At 47.6% G+C, this 26,189-nt stretch overlaps 1 protein-coding gene across 4 annotated transcripts in view; it reads left to right on the forward strand.

Annotated features, from left to right (window-relative positions):
• NF1 (neurofibromin 1) overlaps window positions 1–22,021 on the forward strand; it is a 268,504-nt gene extending 246,483 nt beyond the window's left edge. For 3 of the 4 annotated variants that reach the window (XM_075561359.1, XM_075561358.1, XM_075561361.1), the window contains 7 exons: window positions 2,226–2,348; window positions 2,857–2,987; window positions 3,175–3,275; window positions 4,307–4,449; window positions 4,732–4,778; window positions 5,913–6,129; window positions 18,414–22,021. In XM_075561359.1, the coding sequence (XP_075417474.1) occupies window positions 2,226–2,348; window positions 2,857–2,987; window positions 3,175–3,275; window positions 4,307–4,449; window positions 4,732–4,778; window positions 5,913–6,129; window positions 18,414–18,556 (905 nt within the window). In that variant the 3' untranslated portion in view covers window positions 18,557–22,021. The remainder of the gene's footprint in view (window positions 1–2,225; window positions 2,349–2,856; window positions 2,988–3,174; window positions 3,276–4,306; window positions 4,450–4,731; window positions 4,779–5,912; window positions 6,130–18,413) is intronic. The other variant, XM_075561360.1, reaches the window with a different exon arrangement.
• Window positions 22,022–26,189: the final 4,168 nt, after the last annotated feature.

The raw sequence follows: 26,189 nt of genomic DNA on the forward strand, positions 1-26,189 counted from the left end.
ACTCTGTGTCTTGGTATTCTGGGTTTCCTGCCAAGGAAGTTACAATTGAGAAACTAACCTCAGAGAAAATCCCAGTTTCAAACTCATTTCCTCCCCCAACCTCCCACTCCCCCGGTGCTAGGTGAAGACAGTATGGCCTCTGCCCTGGAAGAACCCATGATTGGGCGGCTGAGACTTCTAATCGGCTGATGACAAGAGCATCCGGTGCCATTGAAGGAGTATGGATAACCGTTGTGCTCAGGGACAGGGGCAACTGGGGATCAGGAGAAATTCGGAAAAGCTGCCGAGAGGAGATGACAGTTGGATGGGTCTTTAGATGTAGCCGCTGCTCACCAGGTAGACGGGCTAAGGAAATGTTGAGAACAGGAGGAGCATGAGTAAAAGAAGCAGGAAAGGCGATTGGCACATAGAGTAAGATGTGATTTGTAACTGGACGACGGAGACGAGCAGAGAACGAAGTGAGGACGATTGGAACTAGGTTGTATAGACTTTGCTTTTTTAAAAAAGGATCTCTCCATCAGATCTTTAAACAGAGGAGGACTTGACCGAATGTTAATTTCAGGAAAGCTTTTTCTGGAAGCAGTGTGGGGAAATAGGAAGCAATATTTGACAAGGGGACATATTAAGGTCGCTGATTATTTACATTTCTGAGGACACAAAAAGAATCAGCTGTGGGCCTCTCCCCAAGGTTCTAAGGGGACACTGCAGCCTGAGGGGCTCTGTGGACTCCAGTAGCTTCAACCACCGTGAGCTCGTGGTGGTTGCTGGGTGCCATCGAGTCAGCGCCTAGTGACCTTATGCACAACAGAAGGAAACCCTGCCCATCCGTACCAACCTCGCAGCTGTGCCCATACATGAGCCCAGGGTCACAGCCACCGTGTCAGTCATTCTCCGTGAGGGCCTTCCTGCCCTCACTGCGCCTCTGGGGACTAGTCCACTTTACCTTTGCCGCTGCAGTCGACACGCCACCCCCATGGTGGTCAGGCAAGAACCACAGGAGAACAAAGGCCAGAAACCAGCGTTGAGATTTGTGAAGTAAATGGAGGAGACTTACTTCCTGACTGATAGTGGTCAGGTACATAGAGTTCTGGAAGAGCGATGTAGACACGTGGGCACATGTCAAGTTCACTAGCTCACGGTCATTGCAGGATCCCACATGACAACTATCTAAAGCAGTGGTTCTCAACCTGTAGGTCGTGACCCCTTTAGGGGGGTGGTGCTGAACGACAGCCTGTGGGGTTTGTGGGGCGACCCTTTCACAGGACTCGCCTGAGACCAGCGGAAACACGTATTACCGCTGCCTGGGGTCACCACCACATGAGGAGCTGTAGGAAAGGGCCGCGGCGTGAGGAAGGTTGAGAACCACTGGTCTAAAGCTAAGTGAAAAGTAAGAATGGGGACCATGGAAAAAGTAAATGTAGACTGTGATGCCCTGGCCTCATGCATTACGGCATGCATTCATTGTTTGTAGAAAACCTGAGTGTGACCTCAGCCAGTCTCTTATCTGCCATGTTCGTGCTGTGTTCAGATGTGCATGAGATGAAGAGGCGGCGCTAAGTCAGGGCTTGCCCTCACAGCCTTGCCAAGAAGTTACTGCCCTGGAATGTAAGGCAGAAGTTCCAAGTAATCTCATGTTATTTCTCTTACCTTAAGTAAGGAGCAAAGCATTCAAAACACATGATTCCAGAAACTCAGAGCCAAAGTCGGAGCGAGCACTATTTTTGCAGCATCTCCCGTGTAACTCCCATTAGTACTCCCTCACTCCGATTGTGTTTCAAAGCTTGAAGCATTCACATTAAACTCTGACTTTACCCACGTTTAGAAATTCCCTGTATATTACTGATGACAAATTCACAGCACCAGCAGGATTGTTTGACATGAAAATGCTATTCAGACATAATTGATCGTGGCTGCTTACCAGTGCAAACCCCTATACTTATTCCCGGAATGCCCTTGCTATGGAGTTTGCCTTGCCTCCAGTTGAGCGGACGTGAGCTTGGTGTGAAAGGACCAGTAAGGTATATTCTAACCCAAAATGGAAAGCTGTGTGGCCACAATCCTTTGAAGGATGGTGAAGGAAGAGAGGATCTCTACTCAAGGATGTGGGTTCTCTGAGTCCTTACGTGATAGCTTGAACACCGCATGTCCAAACATTTTCTTTCAAACTCTCCGTATTCACAGCTACTGGTTAATTAACTTCCATATTCTGTCGTTTTCATTTATAGGAACAAGGAAAAGTTTTGATCACTTGATATCAGATACCAAGGCTCCTAAAAGGCAAGAAATGGAATCGGGGATCACAACACCCCCCAAAATGAGGAGAGTAGCAGAAACTGATTATGAAATGGGTGAGAAACACAGTTGACTATTGATCTGGACAATTGAAAATACAAGGGGGCTTCTAAAAGTTTATGGAGAAATGGACTTAAAAGATCTTGAAAATTTTCCATCAATCTTTTTTTTCCCACCAATGATTTGAAGCTCCATCGTAACATGTGTGGGATTGTATTAAAGCCAAGCTTACTTTTCAACCATTTCTTAGAGTTGTTAGGGGAAGTAGAGAAACATCTGTTCTTTTCTGAAAGTTAAGTTATACAGTTCTTAAAAAGACAATTATCCTGAAACCTGGCTAAAAGTTACCATGACTATATATTATACCACAGTGTAAACAACTAGCCAGAACTCTCTTTATGTAGGTATGTGGTAACACTAATGTTTCTGTTGATGTTTACAAGAGTCTCCTAAAAAGAAACTGGAATTTAGAATTACCGAAATATGATAGCTGACAGGTGACGTGGTATCCAATCAGTGTGTCTAACAAGTACAGCTGCCTGCGTGACCCCTCTCTCCCTGCAGAGACGCGGAGGATTTCCTCATCGCAGCAGCACCCCCACTTACGGAAAGTGTCCGTGTCCGAGTCGAATGTTCTCTTGGATGAGGAAGTGCTTACGGATCCAAAAACCCAAGCCCTTCTTCTGACTGTGCTAGTAAGGCTTGTTGCTTTTATGGGGCTCGTTTTGGTCTCGTGGAAGTCTTTGTCCCAGTCTACTCCTCAGAAATCCTCACAGACTAAAAATGTGAAAGGACCAGTGGTCTGCTTCCCCCCAGGTTAGCCACAAAGTAAAAATGTTGCATATTATTTTTTTGTTTTTTTCCTTCTTTGCTTCTTGACAGGCTACACTGGTCAAATACACCACAGATGAGTTTGATCAGAGAATTCTTTATGAATACTTAGCAGAAGCCAGTGTCGTTTTCCCCAAAGTTTTCCCTGTTGTGTAAGTATCTCCTTTCATTTTTAATGAACTCTGTACCTGTCTTGAAACCATATGCTTTGACCTATCACCCGGTAACATTCACTGGTTGTAAAGAGGGCGTAGTGAGACACTGCGGTAGCGATTTCGGCTGCTTGTTAGTGGGCCCAGAGGGGACTAAAGATCGTCTTAGGGAATGCACTAGGAAACCTTGTTCTTACTTTCTTAAGTGGCTCATGCTCATGTGAGCATGGTTCCTTTCCTCCTGGTGGGAGCAAGCCGTTGGACGGCTCCCTGAAAGGCTGCACAGCTCTGCGGCTTCCTGACAGCAGGGCTTTCACGTTTCTCTTCCACCGCCAAGCACCTCCTGCTGGAGGGGTGGATGGCACTTTCTCTCACGCGCTGAACCAGCATCCCCTCAAAGCACTCTCCAAATCTGAAGGGCCCAGAGGCGCTGGGAAGTCCCCTTCCTGCCCGCTGCCCTCTGGCTTGCACCACTACTGCCGCCTTGTTGGTTAATCTCATTGAAACCTTGCAGAATGTTATGTCATTACTGCTCAGTTATTTTTTACTAATGCACTATATAATTTGATTTGAAGTAATTAGTTTCTTCTTAAATCTGAATTGAATTATATCTTCCATCCCCTCCAAACTAATTTTCCTTTCCTTATTTGATCTGATAAAGCATTTATTAAGTACTGGCTAATGTTAAATTTCGCTTTCCCTCCCTAGGCACACAACAACAGAGACCAGGAAAAAAATGATCCAAGCACATGCTTAAGTGACAGGCAAAAGCCAACCTGGTCTAGGACAGAAATTTACCTTACACGTAGCTTTGTGTCCAACCTGCTTATTTTTCTCATCTTCTTTTCCCTGAGTGAAAAGTGAAACAAAAGACAACTGCGTGCACTCACACTCATTGTACACAAGCCTCAGGAAGTGAAGCGCACCCGTCTCCTTTTTGGTCGCACTGCCGGGGATGCGGTGATGTGCTTGTAGTGCATGTGTGTTTGTCCTCCTCTTCTGAAACGCGTGGGTGGGCTTTTGTTTTTCAGGCACAATTTATTGGACTCCAAGATCAACACCCTGCTGTCATTGTGCCAAGATCCAAATTTGTTAAATCCAGTCCATGGGATTGTGCAAAGCGTGGTGTACCATGAAGAGTCTCCCCCACAGTACCAGACGTCGTACCTGCAGAGTAAGCACGCGTGCCGGGAGCTTATAGAATGCACGGCACAGGGCTGGGCTCGGCCATGCCCCCCTCTTCAGTGCTGCTTCTCATTGTGTGGGCAGTAAGATAACTGGTTGACCACTTCTTTTCGTTTTGTCTTGTTTTTCACATTATGATTAACTACTGAGTATATGTTAAGTGACTTTCCGTCTGCTCTGGCCCTATCCTAAGATAATGTTTTCCTTGTGCCTGCACAATTTGTTTCTGTGGAGATGAAGAGATGTAAGAGTAACATTTGATATGTTGCAGGTTTTGGTTTTAATGGCTTGTGGCGGTTTGCAGGACCCTTTTCAAAGGTAAGGACATATATTTGCTTCGTATCACTGACAACACAGAAGCTTGGAGCCACAGCTTTAGGAATAGGCAGTGGGGAGAGACCTGAATGATCCGCACTAAACACAGAGAGTTGTTTTATCACAACTGCTCTACGGCAATTCTTTCAGAGGGGATGCTTCTTTGATCTGCTTAAAGTAAACCTGTGAGATCATTTTTGCAAAAATAACTCGGGTCACAGCTTGCCTTTTCAGAAGAGTATGACAAGCCCTCTGTGAAGTGTCTCTGCCTCAGTCTGAATGTGTCTGATAGATCAGTGCACACACTTAACATATCTTTGGAGCAAGGAGCGTTACTTATGATTAAAATCTCCCTCCTGAAAATGTTTTTCCCTCCCACTTGGTGGATTAGATCTGTCCATCCCTGGATGTATCCTCAGTTGCCCCTGTCCAGTTACTCTTTGATTGGCATTAGTTGCTACAGTGCCATATAAATCTGGTTTTAACTTAGCTATTTTCTTCCTATGCAGTCTCTCTCCAAATTGATTAAGGTTCCTTGAGGGCAGGACTTTTGTTTCTTCCCCACAGTTTCTAGCACAGAATTCTAGCTCTGCACCTTATTCTCATTTTTAAAAATCGGCGAGTCAGCTTGTCATTTTGCTTAGTACATAAATTCCTGGATTCCTCTTGACATGGAAGAGCTGTCACTAAACAAGTGGTCTGTCCTGCAGTGGCTGTGGTCATTTGAAGAGCCAGTGGCCATCAGAGCCCCTCCCAGTGTCTAGATGGTTGAACCTCTAAATGGTGGCTAGACTGATGAGGGTCTGCTAATTCGCTCTGTTGGGAAATGGGCTGGACCCCATTCCTGATGAGTGAATTGTCTCAGGACTAAATCCTGTCTTTGTCTGTGCATGGCTTTCAGTAATTGCAGGCTCATCTGGAAGCTCTAAGTGTGAGCTGAATAAATGTCCCAGTTACAAAGTCACTTGGTGGTAGTCCATAAATGTTATTCTACACTCCCTCCCTTTTTTAGTGATCAAAGGAAGAAATAGTAAATTAAGCCCCAAACAAAAATTAAATTTATTTATTTATTGGCTTCAAAGGGGATTTACAAAAAAGAAGAATGGAGCTAAAATAATTTCCTATTTTCCATTACAGCAAACACAAATCCCAGACTATGCTGAGCTTATTGTTAAGTTTCTTGATGCCTTGATTGACACGTATTTGCCTGGAATTGATGAAGAAACCAGTGAGGAGTCCCTCCTGACACCCACATCTCCTTATCCTCCTGCAGTGCAGAGCCAGCTTAGTATTACTGCTAACCTTAACCTTTCTAATTCCATGACCTCACTTGCAACTTCCCAGCATTCCCCAGGTCAGTAAACGTCATCTTTATATAAAATGTGAGCAATAATAGTAATATACCACCATTAGGAATCCCCTTGTTATTAGTTCGTAGAAGATTCGCTCCTTTTTCTCATGAGGTTCACCGTACCTGTCTTCTTTCCCTTGTAGCTGACTTGAAGTTTGTTAACTCTCTCAGGCTTTCTACTTTCAAACAATTTTACGTGAGACGGTGAGGTATTCATAGTGTTGCCAGGCTGGCCAGTCTCGGTGTGGGCAGGAGTGCAGCCTCGGCTGCATCACCCTGGGAGTGAGCACAGCTGTCATTCTCTAATAGCTGCACTAACACTGCCCCAGCGGTGTCTGCTGCCACAGAGCACACACACCCACGGCAGGGGCCTCCCTTCCTGCTGCCAGCAACAATCCAGCCACCCACAGAGCCTCTTGAAAATCTATGTAAACAGGCAGCCAGACAAAACCAAGTCACCTCAAGGAAATAACATCTGAACTCCCCGAAGCTGATTTCCCACTGTGGGGTCACCAATAGATCCAAGTGGAAAGCTATGCCAAGACACCTGAGAAGTGGGGACGCAGAGAGCTAAGTGCTAGGGCGGGGCTGGGGAAAGACATGCCTCTGGGCTCCTTCAGGGGTAGCCCACAGACAGACAGACGCTGCCATGTGTGTCGTGTGCACAGTGGATAATGAAGGAAAGCTTCTGTGACACTCAGGGTTTCCATTCAAAAAACATGTTTCTAACATGATTCAAAGGCTTTCTAGTGAAAGTTCCATTATCTGAAAAGTTCGTTTCTGAAACCCTCAGTATAAAAGAAGTACAGCGCATAATTCTTTTACAGTATTCGCATGGATTTTCTTGTAAAAAATTAAATGATGTCTCCTAACCATTTTGTGATGCTACGGGTCCATAACAAGAGCCCTGAGTTTGCAATCCCGGTTTTGAAAATTCCTGAAGATATTAGCAAATATAACATCCAATATGTGTAATAAGCCATTGTATAAAATAATCAACCATTAAACCTTAGTACCACCGTTTTGATCAGCAGAGGAAACAAACCTTACCAACTCTAGTCAGGCAATCCTTTTTCCCCTGAAAGAAGTCAAGCCGACTCTTTTCCTCCCTTGTACCCATGTCAGCATCCCTGGTAGCACAGGGATCAAGCGCTTAGCTGGGAACCAGAAGACTGGACCCCCGCCCCCCAGCACCCTTCACCCCCCTGACCCCAAGAGAGACACAGTGGTCTGTCTTGGAAAGATGAGTCTTGGAGACTTAAACGGGGCAGTTCCCTTCCTCTCTGTAAGTCACCAGGAGTTGAGACTGCTGGGATGGCAGCAGGTTTGGGTTTTTATATCTCCTTGGTTGTACTTATTTTGTAGGTCAGTGGATCTCTATGTGTGGTCCCCAGCCCCCCACCCCCACCCACATCACCATCACTTGGGACCTCGTTAGAAATGCAAATACATCCCAGACCTCCTGCAAAAATGCCCCTGAGGGCAGGTCCCAGCGGCCAACCCACGTTCTTCTAAGTCCCAGTGATTCCCCCACTGTCAGCGTTTAACCATTAAAGTAGGGCGAAACTTAAATTGACTTTCTTCCACATATTGTGGTCTCTCTCCTCTTCAGCCCCAATAAAATCTGAGCATTTGGGAGCCAGGAGGATGCACCAGGTGGACTTGCTCTGGGCTCTCCACTTCGTGTGCTCTGGGAAGACTGTGCTGGCACAGGGAGCGATGGTCCCTCCCATACGGGCTCAGATGGCCTACCCGACAAGCACAGAACGCGTTTGCAGCCTTGGCTTTCTTGTAGTGCACAGTTTCACGTTTGTTCACCACCCCAGACACTGCCTGGCGTCTCTCCCCAAACCCACAGGCACTCCTGGCCGAATCCAAACTGCTTTTCAGACATTTAGTCCCTGACAGAAATGGGCTGAGTAAGCAGGGGCTTACTTGTACTTGCTATTCTTTAATACCCAGCATCGTGCGTGTGCGTGTGCGTGCGTGTGCGTGTGTGTGTTACAGAGCAGATGACTGAATACGTGTCCCTAGTCACACAGCTCTTACTGGGGACAAATTTCATACTCTTGCACCACATTCCTCGCTGTCCGTTTCTCTCTGTCTGCCTGGCCGTCTGATTGCTTCTGATCTGCCTGACCTTCGTTCCACCAGGCCTTTTCCTCCACTATTGTTGTTGTTGTTGTTGTCAAGGTGGTGATTTTTATAATGGTCAGACACTAAAGTTGATCACAATTAGAAAATTAGTGGACTGTCTATATTAGTCCTCCTGAGTTTAAAGTTTGGTTCATTTGAGCAAACTTTTGTCTCTTAGGCTGCTAAAATTGTGTTTGCATTAAGTTCTTTCTCTTTTTGAACGAGTATTTCGGCCACTCTTTGTCCGCTAACGGGAGAGCAAGAGGCAGATTGAGCATGCGGGTGTCAGTGCAGGTTCCCAGCTAGTGGGCAGATCACCATGGCCCGTGACGATTGGACTGTGGCCACATCACTGGCTTTGAAAAAATGTTTACTCTGCAGCCTCTTCTTTTAAAATTGTCCATACAAAAACTGAGCAGCCCTGGTGGTGAAGTGGCTTGGTGCATTGGGCTACTAACCTCAAGGTTAGCAGCTCAAATCTACCAGCTGCACCTGGAGAGAAAGACGAGGCCGCCTGGTCCCCAAACGTGGGAAACACAAGGGGCGGCAGTTCCACTTCTTCCTGTAGCATCACTGAGAGTCTGTTGTGTTTGGGGGTGGGTAATAAAAACGAGAGACTAGACTGTATGACTTGGGTTACAATTTCAAACCCTGGTGCCACCTCCATCGTGGTCCAAGAACGGTGTTTGACCAGCCCGCCTCCCACAGGGATGTCTCTTCTCAAAGGAAAGTGGTGCTTTACAGCTCACAGGAGTAATGAGGTGGAATCCCTGTGTTCGGTTATCCCCGTTAATAAATTGTGTGGCTTTTGTTGTGCTTCGATCATTTTACTACATATTTTTGTAGAAAGGGGTTATCTTTTCATTACTAACTTTTCTCTCCCACACAATCCATTTGTATCTCCAAATTGTGGTTTTATTTCCATGAACAGAACCTAGCTCGCCTGTGTGACTAATGGTTATGCTTTAGTCTTTGGCTCCTGTGGAATACTGCTCCTGGTGAGAGTTGACGCTGTCACTGGAATTAGGTTGTAAACTTCTTATCTTTACCTCCATGTAACCTTGTAGCCTTATCTACATATTTGTTTGTGGAAGTGAGTTTGCTTGCTCTGGGCGGCTGAAAGGTGTAATGACTTAACCAGAGTGTCCGCCCTGCATTTCCACTTTCCTCTTTAGCTGATACAAAATTCTGGTGGCACCGTGCATACCCACTTGGCTGGCAATTGGAGCCCACCCAGTGACTCCCTGGAAGACAGGCCTGACAACCTGCTGCTCCCGGAAAGGCGACAGCCTAGGAGACCCTCTGGTGCAGTTCTACTCTGTCATTTGATGGCACCCAGCCATCACACTGAGCAGTCTCGCAACCCAAAGAGCTGTCCCGTCCCAAGTCCTAAGGAGCAGTAAAGAAACTGCGACGCTCCCAGAAATTAAGGAAGTGGGTGACATGCCACTCAGCTACCCAACTTCAACTTGTGCCCGGTCTACTGAGCTGACGCAAGTGAAGACCATAGCGCCCTAGGTTGAGGCAAACGCCGCTGCTATGCACATGCCTGGGCCTGTCACTGCGAGCTCTCTGCTTGCAGGAGCACTGGCGGTTTCCCAGCATGCTCAGCGCTGAGCTATCTTCACTTTGCACTCCAACATCCTCTTCTACCCCATAATCAACTAGATAACGAGCTTTCTGAACCGGCCAGCCTTAAACCTTATGCCAGTGAAAATTTTAATGGTAATCCATCACTCCCCAGCTTTGAAGAACAGTTTATCTAAAACTTAATTCACACAGATGTCTCTGGAACAACATCTTTCTTAATAAATTTTCATGGCCTGCTCGTCCATCCATACCCTTCCCCAAAGGCAGTAGTTTTTAAGTCCTCAACTAGAAAGCCATACATCCCCAATAGAACAGAATGTGGCACCCATGGAGTTCAGTGCATGCAAAATGGCATCACTGTGGCCCTCCTAGCCAAATGGGCATAGCGCTTCGCCTCCTGCTGCGCCAGGTGTTGTGACGAGAACCCTTAGTGCTTGTTCCAAGACGGATAAGATTCTTTCAGACTTGATGCTTGGGCTCATAGTTAAGTCCTCAGCTAGGTATAAATTTGAACTTGAAAATAAACTGTTTTTGTCTTAAAAATCCTCTTATAATGGCCAACATCAGTCCATTTCAGCCGGGGAAAAAAAGACTGTTACCCGTGCTACACCATGCTTTAAGACAACATTTCATTTACTTGTCATTAGAAATAGATATTTCATAATACATTTTTAAAAATCCTCTTAACTTTCTCTAGTTTAAAGCCAAACCACAGTAGTTTCCGTAGCAGATGTGCAAAAAAAGCCTTTTTGAAAAGTCCCGTTTGGGACACCTCCTAACCATTTTGCCTTAGGTGGGCATTTCCAGTGCCGTCTCTGCATCCTCCCAAGATCGTGAAGGCCAAGATCCAGGGGCAGTTTGCTGAGCTAGGTGCTCAGTTTAAAAAGCTAACCAGCTCCATCTCCAGGGTGTTGGCATCGAGTCGATTCTAACCGAGAGTGGTCCTTTAGAGCAGAATAGAACTGCTGTCAATCTTTACATGAGCAGCCAAGCTTCAACTTCCTCCCATGGTGGGAAATGCAGACTGCTGACTCTGTGTAGCCGCCCGGAGTAGCCCACTCTGCCCTCAGGGCTCCTTCCTGTATGTCTAGCAGGGTTTAAATGTCCCTTCTCCGCGAGAAACTCAAAGGCGCCTCTAATCTGAGACCCCTTAAAAACCTCTCAAACGATTGCAGTGTGTTAGGAAAAGTGTTGCAGTACCATTGAGTCTTAATTAGGTGCTTTCTTAATTTGGTTTGTTTCTCTCTCTCCCTGATCACCCTGTATTCACGGGTAAAACAATATTAATCCGAGCAATTGCTTGGTGTAATTTCTACTACTGTTTGATTGTGTTTTTAGCTTAATTATTGATTTACAGTTGTTATTCATTCTAATTTAAATATAAAACTATAGTAAGTTCAATAAAAACTACAGGGCGTGTAATTATAAACACTAACATTTAAGAAATAGAGTATGATCATTATAATCTGACACACCCTCTCCCCCCCCCCCCCAAAGCCGAGGAAGCATTGTTCTAGTGATCTAGTAGTATTCACTCACACACCCCCTTTTCCCAGGACTCCCTCGTGCACTGTGGCTTTCCCTTCCGTTCCGTGGCTGGGAAGCCCCTCTGCCTTGCTCTATTCCCTCGCCAAGGTACGCTTTCACCCTATTTGCAAGACAGACTGCCTCCCCTGCACGCGTCCTGGGCACGTGGCATGCGACTTCCTCACCATTCCCAGAACCACAGTCTGGCTGAGCCCTGAGCACCGGGTCAAACCCTGCTTTATAAGCTCTGGGTGCTTATTAGAACCCCGGGCTGGATGTGTTGTCTTGGCTACGGGGCTGCTGTACTCCCCAGCCCAGGACTAACAGGAAACAACTTACCCAAAAAACACGAGAGAGAATTAACACGAGAGAGAATTAATGGACAGAAAGTAGAATATATGGTTTGAGAAGGATATCTTTGAGCGCGTTGCCAGGTGCCGTGGAGTCGGTCCCACCTCTTGGCAACTCCTAAGTACACCAGAATGAGACGGTGCCTGGTCTCACCATCCTCGCAACTGTTGCTATGCTGAACACGGTGTCCCAACCACTGTTCGGAGCCGTCTTATGAAAGGCCTTCCTCTTTTCCCCTCACCTTCTCCTTCACCAAGCACCACGTCCTTTTGTCGGGCCCGAGCTCTCCTCAGAGCATGTCCAAAGGACATGCCTGACATGGAGCCCCGCCACCCTCCTGCCCGGGGAGCTTTCTAGCCACACTGCCTCCGAGACAGATCTGTTCATGCGCTGGCAGAGCAGGGCCGTGTGCGGCGTATTCTTCGCCAACACCACAACTCCAACACATCAGCTCTGCAGTCTTCCAGCTTCCAAGTACTTACGAAGCAACTGAGTCAGTGAGTCAGTGGCTCCTGTGGCCTCAAAGCGACATGTTTGCTGCTTTTTTAACCGTTTAAAATCAGTCTTTTGCAGCAGATTTTCCCAGTGCAGTGTGTCATTGGACGTTTTGACCTCTGCTTCACTGGGGATCGATTGCAGGTCAGAGTGAAATGGGCACGTGCCAACACTTCAGTGTCTTCTCCAGGGATGGAGATGTTGCTTTCTGTGGTCCAGGCGCGAGGAGTCCGTCTCTCGACCCAGAGTGGTGTGTAATCCTTCCTAAGACTGTCTTTGATCTTCATCAGAAAGTGCTTCAGGCCCCCTCCCTTTCAGCGAGGAAGGTTTCGCCATCTGTTCTCATTTCCTTCAGCTTCAACTTGAACTTGCATGTGAATGCTTGGTGGTCTATTTTTCAGTCAGCCCCTGGCCTCAGTCTGACTGATGACATTGATTTTCTCCATTGTTTCCTTTCTAAAGGAATAGCCAACATGCTTCCTAGCATTTCAGCTGGATAGTTGCCCTTTATGGTGTTGAAAGGTGTACCTTCTGTGGCTAAGTTCTCGGCCTTGCCCTTGTTTGGGTGCCTGAAACTCTATTTCCAACTACTGGTTCTTTGTTTCTAGCTTTCACATTTCAGTCGGCAGTAATTGTCGGTGCTCCCTGATTGCACGTGGGAGCGATTTCAGACTGCAGAAGTTGGTCAGTGCTCCATCTCTTCATCTTGGGCATTAGTGGTTGGTGTGGGATTTGAACATGAGTTCATATTAACTGGTATTCGTCGTAGGTGAATGAATGTTTTCCTATTGCTGACAGGATAGTTGTGCTCAGGATCTTGAAATGTTCTTTTTGATAGTGAATGTGATACCATTTCTCTTGAATTCTCTTCGTTGTTACCTGCATAGATGACCATATGCTTGTCTGATTAAAAATGGCCAATACAGTCCATTTTGGCTCACTGACACATAGGGTATCCATCTTCAAGTACTTTACGGCTTCCGGCTTTCCTGGATTCATACTTCACACATCCCAAGTTCTGATGACTAAAGGGTGCGTGCATCTGCTTCTTCTCCATTTGAGTCTCTCCACATCAGCAGGCGAAGGTCCTGGTAGCTTGTACTCCATCCACGCCTTTCAAGTTCACTCAGCTGTGCAGGTGCACCTTCGCTGGTCTTGGCACTTTGAGTGCCTTCTAACCCGAAGGGCTGGTCCTCCAGCACCAAGACAGTGTTCCGCTGGGCCTCATCAAGTCGTCCCTGGAGGAAACCATCAGCTCCTTCTCCCCAGTCTGTCTGAGCCCTGTCCACCAAGGCTGATGCTGCTGGCATGTGGCATTTGCTACCCCGCCCCCCCCCCCCCCCCCCGGCATAGCGAACGGACAGACAAGTGGCCCTGTTGCGGTCTTAGTCGTTTTGTCGAGGGCTCTTCCAGCTCCCGTGGTACTGTTGTTTAGCTTAGAAAAGATTGCTTTTCTTTCTGTCTTTCTTTTTAGACTGCTTTTCTTGAAATATGAAGGCAGCCTCAATCTTTCTTTAGAAATGAAAGCTTGCTGTCCACTCTTTGTCTTAAGTGAAGAAAAGCAGTGTGGTTCTTAGTTGGCTCTAAGAACTAGGAAGGGAAAAGCATGCATTATGCTTCTTTCATAAAAGATGCTGTGATTATTATTAGAGCTGAGCAGAAAACATGCTGTCGGTTGGAAAAAGTAGGCTTCAAAAGGATTTTAAACTCCTACAATGTTTTGTATATTTAGCCCCAAATATTCCTCAGAATATGTTTAACACGTCTCCAAGGAGATATTTGCTTTAGTAATTCTATACATTCTAGAATAAAATCCAAGTCTTAATCCATTTGTTATAAAATTCCTTCTAGTGCCCCACTTGACCTTTTGGTTTCTGATGCTTCGAGCATTTTCGCTTGTGTAGCAATTCCCTTTATCGGTGTGGGAAACAGTCTTGGCCTGTATCGTCTTACCTGATTCTTCTAAGAATCCCTAGCGGTAGGCTGGTTTGCTACTGTCTCCAATGCCACCTTTGAGAAATGGAACAAGTGCAAGTTCCAGCCCAGCCCAGGCGTGCTTGCCTCTAGGGAAAGGCAGCCGTACACTTCCTCTGGGCGGCAGCAACTCTCACAGCGCTGCTGGCCTCCCTCCCACATAGAACAAACAAGCGTCCTGGCCCGTTTGCTTTCAGGTAAATGGAACAACTCAAGTCGGGTAATTTTCTAGCACTCCTGTGGGGGTGGTTGGGAGTTTGGGCCATTATTAATCTCTGTACTATAACTTCTCAGAAATTCCGTAACCCATTTTCCCGAAGTAAAAGGGGCTTGCTCCTTTTATTATTTGGAAGATATTTAGGTTCCAGTTTGGGAAAATATTAGGGTATTTAAAAACATGTGAACTTAAAATACTTAGATGTTTGATTATTGGTCAGGCTGTACCATTGTTTGTCACAAGTTGCAAAACAAACAGGCCCTGCTAGGTGCCTTCAAGGCACTCTGTTCTAGCATGGGAGACAGACAGAGTGGAAGCAGCTGTACAGCTATCTATGAATCCTTTCTCTCACTCACTCCACGGAGTCCTGGTGTGTAGCCCCTTGGTTGAGGATCTGGTCTTTATCTGGAACTGCAGTGCATGTGAATGCACAGCTGTCAGCTTCCGCCTCAAATGTTTATAACCGGCGGCATGTGTGACCACAGCGTGTCCGTCACAGCATCAGGACCACAGATGTTTTTAGTTCTGTTTCAGTCGGTTGTGGCCTCTGGGTTTGTTATCTCATGGATCTTTGCTTTTGCGCCCACCAAGGGCCAGCAGTGAGAGCCCATGTGTAGAGACCTGAGACATGCTCCCCGAGGCCCGGATGAATGTGCAGTTCAGGGCCTTTTGATTATTTAAATGCAGAGGCACCTTCATGCCAGCTGTCTGGCTGAGGATCATAGCAGTGTCTTGTACTAACTTGGGTTTTTTCAAGAGTCTACATTTTGGTTGTGTATATGTAATGCATTTTAATTGAGTAATGGTTTTTTAATACTTGTCTCCTACACTACCACCTCAGATTTTTATGTCAGCTTCTGCTTTGGTCCTTAGAGTGAAGTCTGAATTTAGGAAGCTTAGTCATTCCTCATCAATTTGTGTTTCACCTGAAAAGTTGGATCACTGTGTAAGAAACACACACACACACAGCAAAACCGAGATGAAGTGAGGTGATTGAATTAGAGAGCAGAGACAGGATGTCAACATCTCGTCTAACATTCAGACTGGGCCCTGAGTGACAGGGCTAACCAATCAGACTTCTACATTTTTAATTAAAAGAAGCACATATTCTTCTGGGGGGCGGGCAGGTTATATTAAATTCAGAAAAATAGAGAGAAAAAAATCACCCTTAATCTCACTGCTCTGAGATGATCACTGTTAATTAATATTTGGGTCTCTTCTCAGTTTCTTTAAGAAGTTGAGGTCATACTGCATGGATAATTTTATAGCTTGTTCTTTATCCTTAGCATATAATAGGTGAGGCTTTTAAAAAAAATGATTTGAGAAAAATTAGTTGCCTAGCAAAATGGAAAGCAGATTAGTCTCTGTAGCCCTCTCTGTAGAACTCTTCACCATCACGACTTAAGCTCTGTGAGTGGAGCTTAGGTCATTTCAGGTCTCAAGCCCACCACTGAGTAGGCCTTCCCCGCACACGGACAGAAGTCCCACTGCCTTGCAACGTAGTGGCTGCTCTCCTCTCAGTGGGAGCCGTGCTCAGACTGTCCCAGGTTTCCCCAAAGGAGAACAAACAAGAAAACCTGTGGGGACAGACTGCTGGCAGAGAGTTCCTGGGCCCTCTAGTGGTTGTCAAGCTATGTGTCCCTCCTGGTGACCAAGTTGGTTCAAAGCTACCTTGCTCTCTAGTCCTGCTTTTACTTGAATCTTTGTTCCTTTTAGGGAAATGACTCCGGGGCAGGAACTGTTAGCATGAACTCGCAGGTGCCTTGCAAATGAAAGGAAGTGACAAGTCACACTCACAGGAAGTTCTGAGACCTAGGGCAAGGCGGGGCTGGGGTCCGGGTCTTCTTCACTAAGTGCTTGGCACTGCAGGAGGAGAGCAGAGGCTTCCAGCTGTGAGACAGCCTCCTAGGGGAGAGCAGCCCCTGACCACCCTGCCAGGCAGCGCTGCCTCTGTCTGCAGGCAAGGCCCGCACAGCTGTGTGCTGGAGAACTGAAATGACATAGCTTGTCGGCATGGAAATGGAGTCATAAGGTAGAGGCGACCACAAGGAAGTGCTGCAGACACTGTTACAGGGAACCGGTGATCCTGTTGCTCAAAAACGGATGCATTCACTTAATTGCAAAAGCCATTAGGAACAGGGGCAGACACGAACCATCAGTTATCTGCAAGGTGCTCTTCGTGTAGTGGAGGAGATCAGATGTATGCAGAGGTGTACATTTAGGAGAATGTAACACGTGCTGTGTAAACACAGACCGGAAAAAGAGAAGGAGGCGAATGCATGTCCTGTAGAGGCAGGCCAGGCAGCGCGGAGCCGAGCAAACCTGGCACAGGCAGCTCGGGCACAGCCTCCTGACCATTGTGCTACTGCTTCTTAAAGAGCGCGTCTGAGGAAGATGCAGAGAAGCACACAGAATAAAAGCCATCCAAACTCCCGTGGCCCAGAGGAGAGGGCTGTGAGTGCCGTGGAGTGCTGTCTTCTCTTGAGCTCACTATGTCCAGTACAGTGGGACAGAGCAGATCCAGACGCCACTGCTGCCAGGCGGGGCTGGAGAGCAGTTGCTGTGGGTCATCTGAACTCCGCCACCATACCCTTAGCCCAGTACACTTAAAAAAAACCCAGACAAATACCCACGTCCGTCTGATAAACCCAAGGCACCATGCTTCCATGGCGGCTATGTAAGCCAGGCTGTGTGCCCCACTGCTGGCTGTGCTCCGAATTGAGTTCAGTGCTGAACCCCGGTGTGAAAGACGCTCAGGGGGGGAACATCCTTTTTGTTTCTGCTCACGAGCCAGCAGAGAGGTGGCTGAGCCTGTGCACATGTGCTATGGGTTAACATTCCTGGCCCTTGCTTTGAAATACTCCTTTTTGCCCAAAAATGGAGATGTCGAGGATAGGATTTTTAAAAGTTCAAATGCTAAGAATTAAGAGGGAAGTGGGTCTTAACTTTGTCTTCTTCCTCTAACTGGGCAATCATGCTATCGGTTGCTGTTTCATAGCTTGATTTTCCCCAAAAAACATGGCGTTGTCATTCTGCATCAACACTTTGACATTGTGATTCAGATCACCAGGTACTTACTGTCCCACCGATTTGTTATGCCAAGAAAAAAAAAATCCACCTCGGTTGGTTTGGGTTTAGGGGGTAAATTTTTGTTGACGTCTAGCAGACAAAAACACACAAGTCACAAGTTTGCAGCTTAAAGAGCAGCAGCCAGCTCAAGAAACAGACTATTCCCAGGACCCAGAAGCCACCCTGTGCCCTCCAGCCCGCCCGCTCTTCATTCCGTTCCCTGTGGAGGTGTCATCCCTGTTGGGGTAAAGAACTTGCTTTTGTTTCTGGTGACATTCCTGAAGCTGCTGCTTAGACCACTTCTATAACCGTCGTGTGGTTTCCTCGCCACCAGGGGAGGGCGGGGAGGGGCATTCAGGTTAGGTGCAGTGCACGTGGTGAAACAAAGTCCACAGCCTGACTGCTGTTATGTACGTGGTAGGGATTTTAATGCCTCTGGATCAGGCACTGTGATTGGCAAATAAAAGGCATCTGACTTTTCCTTGAAATAGTGAATCTGATGGAGACAAATGTAAATGTTTAATCTTTAGATCAGGGCAGCTGGGGTGCATGTTCTTCGGATAAGCAAGGTTGTGAAGACACAGGGCTAGAAGCTGGCCTCTGCTGGGAGCTCCTGGTATGCCCGAGAGGAGCGAATTCTGTCTTCCCTGGTGGCTGCTAGCTTCTTACTCAGCTAAAGCGTGCCTTCCTCTAGCTTTTCCTGGCAACTTGTCCCTTCTCTCTTCTTAGGCTGTGTGTGCGCTGTGATGGCAAATCTTTCTGACAAAATCGGAGGTGGTCTGGGTGATCGGCTCTAGCAGTCGATGATTGAAATGAAACATGTGTACCACGGGTCACGCAGGCTGGCCCCATCTAAAGATGGTGAGGTCGAATCGCGGAGCCTAACCTCCAGTGAGAGAGAGTAACTGGCCGCTCTGTTTCTCTTCAGGAATCGACAAGGAGAACGTTGAACTCTCCCCACCCACTGGCCACTGTAACAGTGGACGCACTCGACATGGATCCGCAAGCCAAGTGCAGAAGCAAAGAAGTGCTGGCAGTTTCAAACGTAATAGCATTAAGAAGATCGTGTGAAGCTTTCTTTCTCTCTTTTTTTAAACAGACCTAACACACACGGGCTCTTCACTAGTGACCCCTTCCTCAGCCCTCCCCCGTCACCACGTTGTGATGCTGCACTTCTTGTTGTCCAGTGAACTCGCCCCGTCTGCCAGGTTGCCGGATGATCAACTCTTGGAAGCATTGCCTAAATTTAATGCTGCTCTTTCACTTTCTTTCCCTTCCACTCTTGCTGTGTGTCTGGTTTTAGCAAGTATTCAGAACAACGGCGAAGGATGGTGGGAAGTCAGGAAGCTTGGACTGAGAACATCCCAAATGTGTGAGAGAGGACAAACCCTTGAATACTGCTACAACCAGCCAGATAGGAAAGCCATTTGCACAGAACTCTGCCTTCTATGTGGTCCCCTTCTTCATCGTGCACAGTAAAGTGTTCGTCTTATTATACACTTTCCCAGATAGAAGTCTATGGGAGAAATAATACTATAACCCCAGTATGCTTAATCCAACTTTTAGCTGTGGACTTTTTCTTACCTTCTAAAAATTAAAGGAACCTTAGGGGCAGTCCTGAGTAACTTCCCAACACAAAGCCACAGGCAAGGTACTCTGGGGGTGGGGTTTTTTTAGTGCGTTCTTAAGAATTATTAACACTTGCGTATGAGCAATAATTACAGGAAATTAAGAGCAACCACATCTGTTTTAACATTGCAAATCCAATCTATGAGTCCCGAGGCCTTATCCAAACTCAAGCCACCACAAGGCGATTATTATTTTTCCCAAGATGATTCTCTCATAGTCTTTAAATGTGCCGACAGATTGTTTGCTGGTTTGGGGCAGGTGGGTGGATGGCCTTGGGTCCTTTGGGTTTGGTTTGGTTTGCCACAACTAGACTTGAGTCTAAGAATTCTGCACTTTGCCCTCCACTTTTTCTTCCCTAAGTCCAGCTGAGCAGGGTAATGCATGAGCACAGTGTGACAGACGCCCGAGAAGGGAGTTGTCGTGGTGTGTACATTTGCTCCCCAGCAGAACAGAATGGTACGCGCTGTAGAGCAGCTGATGTTGTCTTTTGTTACTTACTTTACCACGAAGCATAAGAGTGTGGTGTTCGTATCATAACTTTCTTGGATAAGATATATTTTAAATGTCTTGTATTCCAACACCCCTATGCGCCCCCCCCCCCCACCACACACACAATCAGGACTCTCTTTAGCAAAGCATGTGGGTTCTGTAGGCTAGAATTGCTTCTAATCACTGTGAAAAGACTGGTCAGCCTGCATTCGCGCAGCAGCAGGCGACCGAGAGTTGCTGCTATGCTGAATGGAGTGGATGCTCCCTCTGGAGTTTCCACAGCAATGCAGATCCAACTTCCTCCTGGTACCTGCAGTGTGCAAAAGTAATTTGACTGCGGTGAGTATATTCGGATCTGGATATTCCAATTAGAACTAAACCATATTTATGACAAAAGGCAGTTAGCCTCCTAGTGCCCTAGTTCCCTGTCAGTGTTGGGAAGTGCTAAGGGCTTTTGGCGGCGGGGGGAGGGGAAGGGCCAGGCAGGGCTGTTCCTTAGTGGATTCCGTAAATTAAATGCCACAGCGAATTCAGTGACAAATGGTACATAGAAATGTTCTGATGTTAACAATATAACACATTTCACGTTTATCCACACAGTAACAATGTAACATGTTAATGTAAATAAAATTGCTTTTGATATTCAGAAATAACAAGAATTTAATTTTTTGAATTTGTTTATAGTCCTGGGAAAAGCAAGAACCATTTTTTTTTTTAACTATTGGAATGGCAGCATTCGACTAGAATGTTTCTAGTAACAGCCACCGCGACTCTGAAGATAGTAAGGCTAGAAGTGAGCCTGAGGAGCTCTTAGCCCCGGCCAAGTGCGCAGGCTGCAGTCTGGTGTAGGCCTCCCCACTGCAGGCAGTGCCCGCCACGCGCCATCTCGGGTCAGGGTTTCTCTCCCTGCATCTCGGCTCGGTGCCCATGACGGTGGGTGTTGCTATGCTCTTGTGTTTCTTCCACCAGAATAGAGACTCTTTCAGGACGTTTACTCGTAAAAATGAGGAGGAGCCATCCTGGTAGTGGTTATGCGTTGGGCTGGATCCCCAGGGGCCGTCGTTTCAAACCATCCACCATTCCACCAAAGACAGAGCTTCGACTCCGTAAGAATCCCAGTCCGGGAACCGCGCGGGCGGTCCCCCCTGCCCTGTGGGGTCGCTCGGCCCGGGCTTGGGTTGGGCTTCCGTAACCGGGTCGGAGCGGTGCTGTGAACCGCAGCCAGCCTCGCCCGCTCGAGGGGTGCAGGCGCGCTCCCTGAAAAGACGGCCGCTGCGTGGGCGCCTGCGAAGTACTCTCTAGTGCGCCTGGGAGGAAGGTTTGCTTTACCACGTCCAGTCTGCCCACTTGTGAGGGACATAGGGCGGCTGCGTGGCCGAAACGAGCACCAACAACTTGCCTGATGCTTCCCCCAAAAATGAACCTTTCAGGCCTTAGGCTGTAGTCTACAAAGAAATTCCGAAACTCAGCGCAACTGCCCATTTCGCATCATTTGGTGTATGTTCTGTTACAAAAACCATTGTAAGTCGTGTTCGTTTCAGGTTTGCGGCGTTGCCAGCGGGGAAGGGACAGACAGCCGAGTTTTCCCCTCTGTCTCGCTGTCAGCCCTGGGTGCCTGCCAGGAGCCGTGCGCCCCCTGCCGGCCTGGCCCGGGGAAAGGGGCTGTGCGCCCCCTGCTGGCCCGCAGCTCCCAGGGAAGGGCCCTGCCTGCACTGCCTCCCTCCCTCCACCGATGGGGCACCCAGCTTGGACCCAGGAGGGACCCAGGATGGATGGAAGCCCCAGCTAGCCATTCGCGTCTATGGAGTTGGGGCGGTTTCCATTTCTTCTGCTATTGTTTTGGGTTTGTTTCTTTTTGTTTTTTACATCACCCCCTCTCCCCAGGCATAACAAGGCATGTCTTATTCAATGTTATGCAATGAACTTATAAAAAATTCTCACTTCGTGTCAGCCACACCATTTTTTAATGCAGTATATTCCCCTGTAAATATATTGTGTAAAATTTGACAGAAAAGTATATTTACTACACTGTAAATACATGTGATGATATATTGTATTATTTTGCTTTTTTGTAAAGCAGTTAGTTGCTGTACATGGATAACAACTTGATTATTCGCGTGTTAGTCATGTTAACTTCTTCCTGCAACCGCATTACATCCGTTACAGAAAACGCTGTGTATTGTAAACTGACATTGCATATAATGACTTCCTTCTCTGCCCGGCTGGCCTCAGTGCGGGCGCTGGCCTTGTCTACAGCCTTGTTTAATATTGCAAGCAGTTGTACACCCGCAGGAGGTGGACTGCCCGACAGACGTGGGAATCACGGGGGAGTCATCAGAAGGCCTTTCAGGTCGCCCTTGTTCCCTCCCGTGTATGTACTCCCTCCCTTTTTTTAAGTAAAATGGAAATACAATCTGCTCTCAGGTGTGGGGAGTGGTTTAATTTCTTCACATGCACTCTGGTTTCTCACTTCCCCCAAATCCCTCTGGACTTAAAGAACTAAAAGACAGTTTCCTTTTAAAGAAGGATGCTTTTGGGGTCCCAGTCTCTAACCCAAAATTAAATTTAGTGAAATACTTTTTGAAGGCCTGCCAGACTCAGCTGTGACTGTTTTCTGGGGTAAGCAAACTTGACTCTTTTTGAAGTGCTCCGTCGGTCAGACATCCCCAGGATGCCCAGAGGGGCGTGTTAGGACAATGACCCTTACCACCCTTCTCAGCACAACATTCCACATGGGAGCTCGGGGCAGCCCTGTCCCTTGGTCAGCTGCTATGAAACTGGCTCTTATTTAGCTCCGGAATAGGGCCTGTAAGTGGAATGGAGAGAGACTCCAACCCCAGATCCTGTGAGCAGGAAGGAGTGGCCCCTAGGAGAAGAGCCCAGAGAAGGTGCCCCGCCTCCAGTGACAGGCAGACCACCGCGGGTCCAAGGCTGGACTGGCCCGTGTGGTAGAAGATAGCAGGAGGAGCACTGTGTTTTGGAGAGCTGGGCCCTGGAGGACAACTCCAGGGATGGGGCGCCTGGATTGCAGTTGGGGTGCACATGTGCACATAATACATAGGCATGTATATTTAAAGGGTCCAGAGATGCTTCATACATTTTTCCTAAAAGGTTGTACTACCTTTGACCACAAAATCAGACTTGAAGACATTCCTAAGTTGTTTCCCACGAGTGTGGTGCTGGCAGTCAAGCCAGTGGGGTATAGAGAATGGGACGGAGGAGGCGGGGGTACAGAATTTGTAACTCCGTGGCGGGGCAGTCCCGTCACATGAAACAGGCACCACTGGTGTTTACTGGCGTCCCCCTGCACAGAGAGCTTGGCCCAACTCACATGTTTTTAAGGCAAATAAATGTCAGTAGATGTCACCTCAGCTCGCTCATGTGTGCAAAGAAGCATTTTCTGTTGGTTATACAAGGGGGTGCCCCTTCAAAGTGGGAATACGCTCTGTTGGGCAGAGCTTTTGTTGTAAGAATTTTTCCCGCCGCTCGCTGAGTTAGTGCACCCAGTGGCATTGCCTGGGAAGGTGTCTCTCTGGTCACAGTGGATTTTTTTTCGTGAAAACAATTTTGCTCAAGCCTCGTTTTTTTTTTGGAATGCCTGATTTAAGAGAAGAGCATTCGACTGATATTTTGCTTCCTGCTCAGAAAAAAATGCAGCAGAAACTGTTGTGTTGAACACAGCTCACAGAGAGCGCTATGAGAAACACTCAAGTGTCGACGTGGTTTTCCCTTTTCAAAGCTGGTGAAATGTCGATTGATGACAAACCTCGTTCTGTACATCCGTCAACTTCCTGAATGGAAGAAAATGTGGACGAAATTCATGCACTTGTGCTCGAAGACTGACGATGGACCATGAAGAGGTAGGGAAGGTATCTGGACTCCCTTGGAGCTCGCTCGGTCCAGCAAATTGTAATGGAAGATTTGGGAATGAGAAGGGTCACAGCAAAATTTGTGCCTCGGGTTCTGACTGACCAGGAAAGAGCGTCAAATGGAAACGAGCTTGAACAGCTCCGAAGCATCCCAGACTTTTCCCCCAAGGTCATTACTGGTGATGAGACATGGTGCTATTTTGACGACCCAAAACCAAACATCAGTCAAGCCAATGGAAGACGCCATCATCACCTCACCCCAAAACTCATCAAATGAAGTTACAGATAAAGATGATGCTCATTTGGTTTTTTGATGTGAAGGGGATAGTGCATTTGAAGTTCATGCCACCGGGTCAGACCATTAGTCAAGCTTTCTATTTAGAGGTTCTGAAAAGATTCCATATCAGTGTGCGGCAAAAAAGGCCTGATTTGTGGCAGACGGGGGACTGGATTTGCCACCACGACAATGCACCTGCTCATGCAGCCATCTCAGTGCACCAGTTTGGCGCTAAAAACAGCCTGCCTCTTGTGCCCCACACCCTCGCTCTGTGCAGCTTTTTGATTCTGCCAGTGAGGAGGGACAAGAAAGGATAGCGATTTGACTACATAGAAGAGGTAAAGAAAAAATGGGGGGGTGGTGCTGTCAGTCATCCAAACAGATGAGTTTGAAAATGTTTCCAAGAATGGAATCACAGATTTGACAAATGTAGTTAAGTATCATGGAGAGTATTTTGAAGGTGATAAGGTTGTTTTGTTTAAATGTTTAAATAGCTTTGGGGGAAATTCCAGTTTTAGGGGGGTACCCCTTTGTAGTGCCAATCCCTATGCTGGGGATTATGGGTACAGAGAGTGGCCTCGCCCCCATGAACTCACAGCCACAGAGGAGGACAGCATCCCAGGGGCCGGTTATCCAGGAAGGCTAGAGAAATGGCTACATTTGCAGGTGGAGGAAGGGCCAGAGAGCAGTTGGAAGTCAGTTTTCAGGCCCTGGGAAGTCAGTGAGGCTGTGGGGGCTGCCAGGGAGCAGACGAAGCAGAAGAGGCTGGACAGATGGCAGCTGGTCGCCAAAGAAACTGGATGCTTATGTCGCTGTTGTCCACCATTCTTTTGTCTTCTCCGGGAAATACAAGGGTAAGTCCAAAAAGCATTGCTACAGAGTCCTGGGAAGCTTTATTAAACCACATCACAAAATGTGAAGTGGCCATTTCTCTAGGTCTGTACATTCTGAAGACACTGTTCCAAACTCTCGCCCTTCCCAGACTCTGCTCCTCGGTTCACTCTCCAGCGGAACAGCGTCGGCATCGTTGAGGGACTCGATTCATGTTGCTTAGGGTTCTTCAGGGCGGGTGGGGTGAGCCCGGTTTCCATTGAAAGCTGCCCTCATGGGACGAGCAGCTTCTTCCGTGCACCTCTGGGCCTTTTCTCACAGCATGGTTTTCAATTTTCTTAAAACTTCTCTGTGATCGGCGTGTGCCTTTTAAGTAACTGTCAACATGACCCTTTTGCAATCCCAGAGAGTCGTCTCCCTAACGGTGAGCCGACTTTCTGCCTTGAATTTAAGTGGCCCCTCAGAAACCTCTGTTTTGATCGGGCCATTTTTTAAGGGACCCTGATGAGATCCACGAAAACCCTCTGCAAACAAGGTTCCAATTCAGAGCCCCCCCACCCCCCCACCCCCGCCTCCGAACAGAGTTGGCCTGCTCCTTTGGGTTTCCAAGCCTGCAGTGTGGGCAACGCACGGCCTCTCTCTTGTGGAGCAGCTGATGGGCTTGACCTGCCAACCTTGTGGCTAGCAGCCGTCTCTCTACTGCCTCAGCAGGGCTCCTTAGCGAGGCTGCAGACGAGGATATCTCACTCGCTCCCACGGAGCGAGATGGAAAGCAGTTGGGGAATAAACCCATGACTGAACTGGAGCCTCAGCTGCAGCACTTTTTTACTTCCTGTGACCTTACTGCCAGTCTATTCCGCCTCTCAGCAGCCCTTTACAGCAGTGTGGCACTGTCCCTGTGTGCATGAGAACCTGCCTTTGTCCCCAGACAGGCAGAAACGGGTAACATCTAGCCCAGCAATTCTCAATGTCCCAAGTCAGCCCCAAAGTCAAAGTAGGACCCGCCGCCGTGAGTAAGGAAGGCTCCCTTCCCTCTCGACCACCCAGTGGGTGCCGACTCAGAGCGGCCCTGTAGGACAGGGTAGAACTGCCCCGTGGGTTTGAGACTCGACGAGACTCCTCTCTCTCCTGAGGAGTGGCTGTGGTTTCACACAGCCCTGGTATAACCCACTATGCCACCAGAGCTGCTGAGGCTCCCTCCCTCACTGACTGGAGGGAGAGCAGGAGAAACAGGTGATCCATTCCATACTGTCACCCCACATCCACACTTCTCTGAGACTCCGGGAAACAAATTCCAAAACCAAAATGCCAAGTCGTTTTGAATCAACCGCACTCCTTCCGTCAACAAACAGGCTTGGTTTCCAGCATTGTGTGAGTCTGGGTAGCCTAGAGAAACAAATCCATGGACACACGTGTATAAGAGAGATTTATCTACAAGAGCAATTGAACATTGAGAAAACATCCAGTCCAGATCAAGGCCATAAGTCCGATGTTAGCCCATATGTCCGATACCAATCTATGAAGTCCTCTTCAGACTCACGAACACATGCAGTGAGGCCAAATGCAGGACGATCACAAGCCAGCGGGTAGAAAGTCTGGGTCCAGTGGT

Source organism: Tenrec ecaudatus, chromosome 10 (assembly GCF_050624435.1).
Source record: "Tenrec ecaudatus isolate mTenEca1 chromosome 10, mTenEca1.hap1, whole genome shotgun sequence".
In the NCBI taxonomy this organism is placed as follows: Eukaryota; Metazoa; Chordata; class Mammalia; order Afrosoricida; family Tenrecidae; genus Tenrec; species Tenrec ecaudatus.